At 41.9% G+C, this 12,763-nt stretch overlaps 1 protein-coding gene across 1 annotated transcript; it reads right to left on the bottom strand.

Moving 5' to 3' along the window:
- Nucleotides 1–5,452: 5,452 nt before the first annotated feature.
- Nucleotides 5,453–8,768, bottom strand: LOC108789349 (olfactory receptor 1019-like). Its single transcript, XM_018559328.1, has 4 exons — nt 8,730–8,768; nt 7,444–7,588; nt 7,184–7,221; nt 5,453–6,415 (listed from the first exon to the last, which is right to left on the bottom strand). Exons 1-4 carry the CDS (start codon nt 8,766–8,768, stop codon nt 5,453–5,455), a joined length of 1,185 nt encoding a protein of 394 aa, XP_018414830.1.
- Between the last annotated feature and the right edge of the window lie 3,995 nt (nt 8,769–12,763).

Genomic DNA, 12,763 nt, shown 5'->3' with positions numbered 1-12,763 from the left:
GATGCATATGCGTTCGGCTCGGCCGAGCTGCTCGGCCATGATCGGGAGCTGTACGGGCTATTGTGAATAGCCCGTACAGCAGGCTCTCGGTTCGAATTAACCGATGGACTCCCGTAACCGAAGCTAGCCGAAGGATCGGCCGAAGCTACGGCTAGATCCTTCGGCAGCTTCGTGAATAGACCCCATAGTCACTTTGCCCTATATTAAGAATACAGACATTCCTCGCTTACCGACTTACCCGCTTTGCGACCACTCGCACTTACGTCCGACCTCCGATCGACCTCCGATCGACCTCCGACTTTGCGTGTCAGCGCCAGTACGACGTGTCGCCGGCGGAAGTGATGTCCTCCGTTCTTCACTGCGGGTCCCGGTAAGTATTTTATTGCCCGATGTACAGTGCACTGTTCAGTACTGTACATCTGCAACGCTATACAGTACTGTATAGATTTCCTCACTTAACGACCAATTCGTTTAACGACCTGGTCGCAGGAACGGAACTCGGTTGTTAAGTGAGGAATACCTGTACCCTAAAGCTCTTGTCTGGGGATAAACTAAGAAAAATTGAATCAAGTGACCCAACTTTATTGCTAGGGCACATTTTAATATTTTATTATTCATTTGGAAGTGCGGTCCAATAACAGTTGTAGTGGCAGCATATCTGGTTGAGGAGACTGGACACCTATGGTAGGTCCGGTTGAGTCTACTCAACTAAAGGCCTCAGCACTCACTTAACTCATCAGGGCACATCTACATAGGGTACCTTGCAGACTCCCTATATCACCTGGCATTCAGTGAGAGATTTCTATAGACAGAAGAAAGGCAAGAAAGGGGGGTTTGTGTATTCACTCGTATGAATATGCTCCGAAATACGCTAAACATAAAAACAATGGGGGGAATATATTAGTGCTGCAACAACTAATCGACATAATCGATTATAATCGATTATTGAAAAAGTTGTCAACTTTTTCAATAATCGATTAATCGGCTTCCGATCAGTTGGCCCTGTTCACAGCTCCACACGCTGTGCGCCGCACCTCCTCCCCACCTCACGCTCGCCACTAAAAAAAAATGATCTAAGAGGCTAAAACTGTCGCAATTGCTTTGATAAATCCCCCCACTGTATTTCAATGTGTATTGTTCAGACTATTGAGGCGTCCGCACCGTATGAAACCGTGCATCCCGCAAAATAGTCCAATCGTGATTTTTTTTGGGCTGATTTTATGGGTTAAATCTTTGCGTATGTTAGCGTTTGTGTGTTTTTATGCCGTGCGGTTTGTCTTGCGAAAAACCGCACAGAAAATACTACAGCTATGTGTGAATGAAGCCTTAGGGTCAGGAATCAGGATATACAGTAAGAATGAAATTGCTCACTTGTGTTTGAAAGAGCAAGACTTGTTTTCCTTTTTTCGATTAGTGAATCATTAACCCAGGACAAGCATACAGCCAGTAAAGTGTGAGGACACCTGATACAACCACGCTTAGGACCATTCATGCTCTGCATGAACTTGTCCGGTGGGCTGTTTAGGCTGTATTGTAGAAATACAAAAAAACTTTTACAAACTCTTTGTTAAAAAAAAGACACAGCTGGTATGTGCACTGGGCAAGAGCCCTATTCAGCCTGCACAATAGGTGGGCTGAGCTGAGAACTCATCACTGACAGAGATGCCAGAAAATCTAAAAAGTTACATCAGCCCACCAACTTAAGAGCACTTAAAAGTGTATTTCCACTTTTGGAGCCAAATTGGGGTAACACCTACCTGCATTTTATATTTGCTACATGTTCCCATTCACATAGCATACAGTAAAAAAATGTATATATATCTATAGATATATATATATATGCTTCTTGCAGTTTAAATAGCTTTTACTTGGGTTAGGGTTTTATGGGTTAACATTTCTTCTTGCTTCTATGTCTTTGAAATGTTAGGAGGGGCTCTGAGTAGTGAGGGGGTCTAAGGTGGCTTGTCCATTGTACATTAATGAAGCTTATCAGATAAACACAGTCCTCAAATTTCAGTCCCAAGACATTCCCTTGGGACAGATCACTGTGACAGGGCTCAGAAAAACATGGAATCAGCCATCTTGCCTGCTTTAACAAAACATCTAAAAAGGTACGACATTTTTTTTAAAGTTATTTTTCAGTATGCTGAGTGTATAGGAACACATAACTATCATATAGAGGGGTTTTCCAATTTTTTTAACTGCAAAACTCGAAATACAGTTTAAATTGTCCAAATTATTTTCACAGCAACTTAGCTTATCCTCTTACCTAAGGATGGGAGACATTTGAGCTTTAAATCTAAAAGAGTTGATATTCTTCACATGATAGTTTTGAGTATAGATCCAATGTAAAGCTGAACTCTTGGGAATGAAAACTACCCTTGAAATGAGGCTTCCCTGCACTGCAAGGTTTAAATGTTCATTTTGACGAGGGGTAGAGGCATAAGGTGAAATACCTTATTCCCCACTCAGACAGGCTCCCTCCATCCGTGCGACTGGTCTCTGAAGCCCCTGTTCTAAGACAGTCCAGCTGGCGGTCGCACACTGAAGGGTTAATAGGCCTGCATCGTATGTGAGGATGGCGAGAGACCACACACAACCTGGAGCGTACGGGAGAAGAGGAGCGTGCCGGAGCCTTCCGGAGCAAGGGATTAGATAAGTATTACACCTTATTCCTCTACCCCTAGACAAAAACAAGCATTTAACAATTGCAGTTCGGGGGTGGGGGAGGCACCACTGCAATGGTAGTTTTTTTTCGAAATTCCCGGTGATCATCTTTAAGGCATTTACAGGCAAAAAAAAGAGTCAAAAGTAATAAAATAGGATTGCTCTTCCTGTTGCATTCTCAATAATAGAATATTATTAAAAAAAATAATGTGATACGTGTACTTGCTTCAGTTCAGTGAATCCCTAGACCAGCCTTTCTCAACCAGGGTCCCGTGGCACCCTAGGGTACCTTCTGGAAAACTCAGATGTGCCTCAAAATTTTCACACAGCATCATGCCTTTCCATGATGCAAGAGGGCCACCAATACCATGGATGTGAAAGAGGGAACTCGTGATGTGAAAGAGGGGCACTCAGATGTTAAAGAAGGGCTCTTAGTGTAGTAGGGGTTGACTGATTTGAAAGTAAGGGCTTCTAATGTGAAGGGGGACTTTGTGTGTTTTTGCATGGGGCCCCCACTTCATGAAAGGGTCTGGTATGGATTTTGTAGGGACCACATGTCTTACAGTTACAACTTTTACATTTTAGACTTGGATGCCTTACGTTTTTGCATCCTTTTAAAGGGTGCTGTGACTGAAAAACGGTTTAAAAATACTGCCATAGACCAGTGGTTGTCAACTTATGAGGTATAGGGGACCTCACCTGTGGTCCTTGCCATCATTAAAGGGCTGCACATAATGTTCAGTATATATGATGCTAGGAAGGATTGTGACAGGCTGCAGACATACTAGAGGAAACTATAGGTCTGCTTGGAGAAATATCGTAGAAGATGGTGAGGGATTGGGGACATGAAACATGAGGCTAGTAAAGATCACTGTTACTACACCTTAACAAATCAATACTCCCACTCCAGCTACAGACTGCTGTGGTCCAAAGGCTGCACAACAAGTACCAAAATTCTGCATATGGTCCTTGGGCTTTAAGTTGGGCACCAGGTGAATGTTTATCTCTGAAATCTGCACCTTGAAAAGAAGTCGGCTATATTATCATCTTGAGTAATTCCTATTAAAAGCAGAGATCTCTCTGAAGGTCACACAAAACCATAAGGCTCATTCACACCTCTGTGTTTTATTTGATGCAGTTATGTGTTTCATCTGTTTGCATGTGGTACCATCAGGTGCACTTGCTGGGGACTGCAATAAAAATGCAGCAAGAAAGTTGTTTTTCAAAAACAAAGTACACTTAAGGGCTGATTTATAAATGTTCTGCCCCTCTATACACTTCCATTCGCATAGGAAATGCCTATGCTCCTCAGCGTCATTTAGGAGGTGCTAATGCTGTGCGAATGTCATCCACCTAGCTACATGCTGGGCAGAACATTTATAAATCAACACCATAAAATGTATTTTAACTCAATCTCTAATATTTTATATAAGCCTTAATATAATACCGTAGTTTCAAAAGTCAATTGCAATATTTTTAAATCTGTAGCTTGCATTAAAATAATACCTGGTAATCCTGCCATGAAGGTCCTTGTGCATGAACTACCTGTTATAGGGTGAAGAAGCTCTATTGCTGTCTCCCAGTTTGTCTCCTGCATTGTAACCCTGTCACTTTAATGGAAACTGCAAGTGGCCATGCCACCACACATAGCAAAGGCATAGTCCATTGTTGACACCATTGGGAAATCAAAGTTCGGTTCACAAGACGATCAGAGAACCTAGGAAGAAACCCACTAAACCTGAGCGTAGCGCTGAAATCCACCGAACTCAATGGGAGGCCACACTTGTTATTTTTTAACAGTTTGCAAGTTTGATTTAAAAAAAAAAAAAAAGGAGTATGGGTAGCTGGGCGCTGCCATGGGGGACATGCACCAATGAAATTTTAAAAAATACCATTCATTAGGGAGAGAGCCTTTTAGTGCAGCTTAACCTCCCTGGCGGCTTTTCCGAGTCTGGCTCGGGGTTAATTTTAAATGCTAGGATCATTAACCCCGAGCCAGACTCGGGGCTGCAGAGAAAAGTGACACTTACCGAGCCCGCGGCGTCCTCTGCTGTACGTGGTCCGAAAATGAAACTAAAAGCCTGCATTTTTTTTTGGATGCTAAAATCCTGAATAATCAGACCGCCAGGGAGGTTAAAAGAAAAAATACCCAAATCCTTAATGTAAAATATTTGGGGGTGCCCTAAACCTGCATGTGAAGTGGTGAAGCAGTATGATGTACACGATTCACACGCGGCTTTACAAACAAAAACAGTGGCCAGGGATCTGTCACTAAATAGTTAATTAAAACACCCACACCATGAAATGGAAGTTTTGGTTTTAGAAATACTTTAAATGATAACTAAACCCAAGAACAAAATGTAATATATTGAAGCTTCCAAGTCCATAGATGTTCTGGCTGCATTTGTTTTCTATTTTTTGGCTAAAATATTTTCAGCAAGTACAGAAAATGATCTCTGAACTTGCCAGACATTCTGTGTCTTTGTCATAACCTGTAAGCAGAACCAAAAGCAGAAACAATATTATCGTTCTTCTACAAACTACCAGTTCCGTCAGCTCCCATGTATTGGAAAGGCAGACATGTTCAGCAACCAAGGCTCCATCCATAGAGACATTGGAGGAGTGAGTGTAGCCACCCAGTGACAGGAAGTGTGTTATTTGCAGGATCAGTACTACAGTGCAAAAAAAAAAGAAGATTTTACCCTCCATAGAATTGGATTGAATAAAATTAAAATGTCATTGCTCCTTTCCCTGCTTTATGGTTAAGCTTGTGAAAGACAACGCGTTATCTTATTCTCTTGCTACCTAAAGCCTTCTTCAGGGCCTGTTTTACCTCCCTGTTCCTCAAGCAATAAATAATAGGGTTCAACATAGGAGTCATAATTGTATACAGTACGGCCACCACTTTGACATCCTTGTCCATGGCGTAAGTGGAGGATGGCCAGATGTAGCTGAAGATGCCACTACCGTAATAGAGTGCCACCACTGTGAAGTGAGAGGCGCAAGTAGAGAAGGTTTTAAAACGTCCTTTACTGGAACTAATTTTTGAAACCGCTGCGATGATCCGACCGTAGGTCACTAGAATAAAAGTCAATGGCCCCATGCCCGCTAAAACCACCACTATTAGAAATACAGCCTCTCCGAGCCTCGTGTCAGAGCAGGACAGCTTGAAGAGGGGAGTAACGTCACAGAAGAAGTGATCCACTTTATTGGGACCACAGAAGTCAAGGTGTAAGATGGAGATGGCTTGGATCAACGAGTTGACGAGGCCACAGGCCCAGCAGGCAATGACCATCCAGAAGCGGACCTCCTTGCTTATGATAAGCATGTAGTTGAGAGGAAAGCAGATAGCCACATACCGGTCATAAGCCATGACCGCTAGAAGATAACATTCAGCCACCACAAAGAACTGGAAGAAGGAGAGCTGTGTGATGCAGTCAGAGAAAGAGACAGACTTCTGGGCAGTGGCTAAAATAAAGAGAAGTTTGGGAACGGTAACAGAAGAAAAGATGATGTCAATGATGGACAGGTTGGCTAGGAAGAAATACATTGGTGTGTGCAGTTGCTGGCTGGAAGAGATGACAGAAAGAATGAGTAAGTTACCAGTGACAGTGATGAGATAGATGAAGAGGAAGACCAGAAACAGGAGAACTTGAGGTTCTTTATCTTCAGATAAGCCAACAACCCAAAAAAAAGATACGAAAGTTTGGTTTTCCTGGTTGGCTTTTTCCATGGGGTCACTGGCAATCTGAAGAATAATCAAAGAATTGTTATGTTTCAGGACCTTTTTATGGTATTAGTAGACTGATCATTCGATTTTCATAATTTTTAAATCCCCCCCCCCCCCCCCAAACACTTTACCTTTAATCTAACCTTAATTTAAATATTACACCTATTCATACTCCTAAAATGCAATCTAATCCTTTTAACTGCTGACCCTAATTTTTTTAAATGAAACTCTGTATCAGGATGTTATACGTTATCCTTCCACATCAAAACTCACAGTTCTAGGTGAGGTGCTAAAACTAGTCCATATGCATTATGGGTATGAGCGGATATTGGCACACCGCCAATCTACTGTACTTACATTCGATAAAATTTGGCTACCCTGGACCACGTGGTATGTTCCCTCTGCAGAATACCAAGTTTACTGATGTCTACCCCACCAATGTTGTACTGGAAATAATTTTATTCTATTTTATTTTTTCAGTTTGTTTTGTTTATTATGTGAGCATTTCATGTGCACTTTGTATACCTCACGATACTTTGTATGACCTAACTATGTCTAACGGGACTTCCGTCCCTTTTCCCCCGCATACGGGAATCTATGTTTCCGAAACGTTCTGTTTATTGCTTTCAAAATCAAATAAAGCTATTTTGACAAAAAACAACTCACAGTTCTACATTGACAAGTAACACGGTTACAAGTACCTAATAATCAACTCCTGGGCATTATGGAGGCTTTGTTGGAGTAAAGAGTGCACTAAACACTTTGTACTTCACATGGCAGTGATACCTTGACTTGGTCCTCTTTATCAATAATGCTGTGGCTATCTGGGTATTTTAAGGGGCATCTAGTATGTTTCTGGTAGCATAAGACATTAAGGCTATGATAGGCAATAACTTTTCTCTCCTTTCGATTTTCCAACAATACAGAAGTGTTTGGGAGTGCTAAATTGGATAACAATCCAATAGATTGTTTAGGTTGCTAATGCACCCCCCCATTTTAACACAGAGCAGCCATGCAGCCTTTAAAATAAGAATCTTTCTACTTACTTTTTTTGCAATGATCTTTGGTCTGGTCTGGTGACATGACAGGTCCTCTCCGCCCTCTTCTTCCTCCGTTGGTGGATGGTTCCAGAGTGCTGCAGAGAGCAGTTATTAAGAAGCAGATTGGAGCTGAATGCCTGAACTGGTTCACCTGCAGGGGACAGCACCAGAGAGATGAGTATTGCAGCTGGTACTCGTACCAGGTATTAACATTTCAATCTTTGCTCAAGCTGGAGTTGGGTTTTTTATGATTGCCTTTTTAAAAATAAAATACTTGTTTTCAACTTTTTTACCCTTTAATGCATCTCAGTGCTGCTGATCTCATACATACAATCCAGCAGGTTTCCTGATGGTGACAACAGTGGACAGCTACTTGTAGTCCCTACCAGAAGCTCACTTGACAACACACATTTTGAAGACAGGAACAAAGTGTTGTTACCCCATAAGAGGAAGTGCCTGTTAAGTTAAAATCAACTGAAATTTTGAACTGCGTTCATCAAGTCTGCGATGGCCTTTTTGAATGTTCTGATAAGATTTTTTTGCATGAATTTGATTTCTTCCAGCATTATTTTTATTCTCTGTGACAATGGTCACCAGTAGGAATGAGCTCACAATCAGACTGAACTCGGTATGAACCTGAACTCCTCTGATCCAGGAAGGAGTTCTTTTTGAACACAGAAGGAGCTCCTCTCCAACATGGAAGGAAGCTCCTTCTGTGCCACTCAATCAACTGTGGGCAGGATATCCCCTGCCCACAGTTTCATGTAAGCATAAGTTCGGGATGCAGTGATGTAATGGACCTTACACTAATCAGCCATAACATTATAACCACACACCTAGTATGGAGTGGGTCTCTTTTTTTCTTCTCGCCACCAAAAGAGCCCTGATCCATCGATGCATGGACTCCACTAAACTTCTAAAGGTATGTTGTGGTATCTGGCACCAAACTCTCAGTAGCAGATCCTTTAAGTCCTGTAAGATGCAAGGTGGGGCTTCCATTCTTTTTCCAGCAGATCCTACAGATGCTTAATTGGATTGAGATCTGGAGAATTTGGAGGCCAAGCCAACACCTCAAACTCATTGTTGTGCTCCTCAAACCATTCTTGAACCATTTTTGCAGTGTGACAGGGTGCATTATCCTACCACTGTCCTCAGTGAATTCCGTTTCCATGAAGGGGTGTACTTGGTCAGCAACAATGTTTAGGTAGGTGGTACATGTCAAAGTAATATCCACATGAATGGTTTCCCAGCAGAACATTGCCCAAAGCATCACACTGCTTTCCCCGTCTCACCTTCTTCTCATAGACACACTCGCACCCAGTCATCCACATGATGTAACAGAAAATGTTATTCATCAGACCAGGCCACCTTCTCCCATTACTCCCTGGTCCAGAATAATACACACATTCTCATTGTAGGCGCTTTTGGCGGTGGACACGGGTCAGCATGGGCATCCTGACTGGTCAGCGGCTACACAGCCCCATACGCAACAACCTGCGAGGCATTGTGTATTCAGATACCTTTCTATTGGAACCAGCATGAACTTTTTAAGCAATTTAAGCTACAGTAGCTCTTCTGCTGGATTGGACTACATGAGAAGCCACCCTTTGCTCCTCATATGCATCAGTGAGCCTTGGCCGCCCATGACCCTGTCGCTGGTTCACCGGTTTTCCTCCCTTGGACTACTTTTGGTAGGTCCTGACCACTGCAGATGTGTAACATCCCACAAGAGTTGCAGTTTTGGAGTTGCTCTGAACCAGCCGTCTAGCCATCACAATTTGGCCCTTGTAAAAGTCACTTATGACCTTTTTTTTAGGCTTCCAACACATCAACTTCAGGGACAAAATGTTCACTTTCTGCCTAATATTACCCACCCACTTACAGGTGCCATTGTAATGAGATAATCAATGTTAATTACTTCTCCTCTCAGTGGTCATAATGTTATGGCTGATCGGTGTATATGGCTACATGCTTATATTTGATTAAAAAAGACTCACTCCTAGTCACCAGTACAAACAGTTGAGTGAATATTCCCAGCCACCGCACACCCATCAATAAACCCCCCCCCCCCTTCTCCATATAAAAAATAACAAAATAAGGTTTTACCTAGAGATACACTTTAACAGTCATATGAGATTTCAGTCATTAGGTTTACATACACCTTAATGTACAATTGCTCCTTGCATTAGATATCCCCCCCCAACACATGGTATGTGTTTGAACATATATTCTGTTGCATAGTCTTTGTGTTTTCCTGAGAATCATTTACTCTACAAAATACCTTTCACTGGTTTATACAGCAGCAAAAACCACCTCAAGGGATTGTCCTTGGAATTTTATAGTTTGCAAAATTGTAATATTACAACACGTACTTGTAATGTATTTAAATCATCGGCATCACTCACTTTCATTCACATGACTAATGGTGCCCACACATGTACAGGACCAATCCGACCATACAGGACTAATTTTGTCAAATTGCTTAAAAAAAACAATGTAGGGAATGACCGGTTCAGAACAATTATTCTTTAATTCTATTAAACTGCAGGCATGGAAAATCAGTTGATTTATACGGATGGCTGATTAAAATTATTTGCAGTCAAACTCAGAACAATAAATCTAAATCTTGGCATGTAGGGCCTGCATTACTTTGTATAACATCATGGAAGAAGGTGGACCTATATTTACCTAGAGCACTAATAAAGCAATTCCTATTTATTCAGTGTTATACATATACAGTGCTGTATGAAAGCTCAGCCTTGCTGCTAGAATAAAGAAACACATTTTACAAGAAATCATTTTTATTTTCTTTTAACATTGAATTCTAGTCTGGATTTTATGAATAAAGGATCTCACATCCTGTTTCATATGAAATTATATAAATTGTTTTCATATTCTACTCACTGGAATAAAATGATTATATAACAAACCATTTTTTTAGTGACAACAAAGGCGATGTAGCAAAACATATCTATGAAAATAATTCAGCCAAATTCTCCATGTATATTCTCTCTCTCTCTATTTAATTTAATGTAATATATTCTTTAGAAAATCATGGTGTTGAGTTTCCTTTTAAATGCTGCTTTGTAATATTTTGGCGTGCCGCTGTCATTTTTGCAGGTAAATGACAGATTACTTCTATCTGCTGGATATCGCTGCGCCGTAGGATGAACAGTATGGAACAAAACAGGGCGAGGAAAGGGTTTCCTTTAAAATAGGAGATTCTGACACCTGATAACGATGTGACTGCTGTTCTTGTCCTATGGTATCTCCGGCTTGCAGCAACGATCCCTGCACTCTGATCTCTCTTAAAAAGCTTCACAAAGCCCTTTGGGAAAAGTCCCACCTGGTATTGTTTCCTCTGGTACAACATGGAAAAAAGGTTTCCTACACTACAGTTTCTCAGCCAGCACTATTTAAAGTAGCCAGAACTTTTATTTCGGAGGGTAATAACCCCTGTCAGCTTTTTTTTTTTGCCATCCATGGTCTATTGGGGAGATTTCCCTTTGCTTCCTGTTCAAGAGTCACAACAGGAAGTGGGAGGAGCTCATGTGGGTTCAGGCATTCTCAAAATTTCTGGTGAGATCAACAGGTTTTATTTGCACCTATTAAACAGATATAACAACACCCTTTTAATGTTGTATTTAACAGATCAAAAGGGAGTAAAAAAGATAAGTTTATTGTTAAGGTGTACATACACTTTAAATCAGTTTCTTCTGTGGACTGTATTGGTGAGTTCCTAGATCTGGACCCTTGCTGAGCCCAGTATAAGAGACTCCCATCATCCCTGCTGGATTTTTCTTCTTTGTTTTATTATGTAGAAGCTGGTACACCCAAAATTCACAGGACAGGTGCAGGAGCAGAGCTGGGAATTTTGGCAGGGGACCTGAATCATGCACTGAACTGTATAATATATCTGTAGGTACTTAAAGGGTAATTACCCCCACAAATTGGTCCCCTCTGCCCCCCCAGGTATCATACCTTCAAGGGAGCCTCTGTTCCAGCCACAATTACCCCCGAAGTGGAATGGATTGATAAGTGATCATGTAAATCTATGTATGCCAGAGGAAGCCAACCTCGACACTCCAGCTGTGATGAAACTACAAATCCCCATCATATCTCTGCCTATGAGAGTCATGCCTGTGGCTGTCAGAGTCTTGCAATGTCTAATGGGACTTGTAGTTCCACAACAGCTGGAGGACCGGAGTTTGCCCACTCCTGCCCTAATGGAACACAGACAACATCAAAAGCCTTACAGGGATTTTCCTCCTTCCACACTCTTTAACCCTCTGATGGCGGCTCCCGCCAAATCCTTAAGGGGTTCTGAACGACGGGGGGCTGCCTTCCATATCATGTGATTGCCCTGATTGGTCACATGATCAAGAGCCTGTCCCACTGACTCCTGTAAACAATGAGGGCCCATTCACACCACATCCAGACCCAAAGTGCATCCTAATGTATCCCTATGCTATTTCTGGCCTCTGATCCCACCAGCGCAGTCCGTTCCAGACCAGACCAGAAAAATACTGCTTGTCCTATTTTGTCTGGTCTGGAGTGCACTGGAACACATCAAAACACATCACAAACGCATCAAAAATGCATGGAACCATTTTAAGCTAAGAAATAAATAAATTGCGGTAAAATCGTGGTAAACCGCGGCAAAAACACAATGCACTATGTTCCAGATTTGTTTCAGATCCTTTCCAGAAAATGGTGTGAACCCAGCCTTACTCGGAGTTGTTGGTGAAAGCTTGGTCGCTGTGCTTGGAGTGCATGAGTGAGTGCACTCTCAGTACTGAATAGTGGGCTGGCTAGTGTTGGTTATATGTTTAGATGAAGCACTGAGATCATGAGGAATGCTGAATTAAGTTTTACTTGCCTATAAGGACATTACATCAGTATACAGCATCGTGCAGGAAACATAACAGATAAAACTTCCTATATACCATAGATGAGACTAACATTGCAGTATACTGCCATCTACAGCTCAAAAGATAATATTACATCTCTGAATGTCAGTAATACAAATTAGTGTATGCTGTTGAATGTCAGCAATACAAATCAGTGTATGCTATTGTATTTCCAACAGCTAGATGCATATATGTGTAGAGCTGACCTCAGAGCCCACCTGCCATGCTGACACATTTGTGCATTATGCCAACTGGAACAGAGGCATAGGTACAAAAAACTGCGCCCATGGCATCAGACACAGCTCCTTGGAACCAGTGACATCACTGGTTGCCAGGAGCTGGGGAGGACATCATTCACAGTGTTCAGCCTGCATACACATCTCCCTGCTTGCTCTGGTTGCTAAGATGTGTATGGC

This window comes from Nanorana parkeri, unplaced genomic scaffold (genome assembly GCF_000935625.1).
Source record: "Nanorana parkeri isolate BGI_ZX_2015 unplaced genomic scaffold, ASM93562v1 scaffold389, whole genome shotgun sequence".
NCBI classification, from domain to species: domain Eukaryota; kingdom Metazoa; phylum Chordata; class Amphibia; order Anura; family Dicroglossidae; genus Nanorana; species Nanorana parkeri.
Note: the sequence above shows the minus strand (reverse complement) of the source record. Positions and strands in the feature narration are given on the sequence as shown.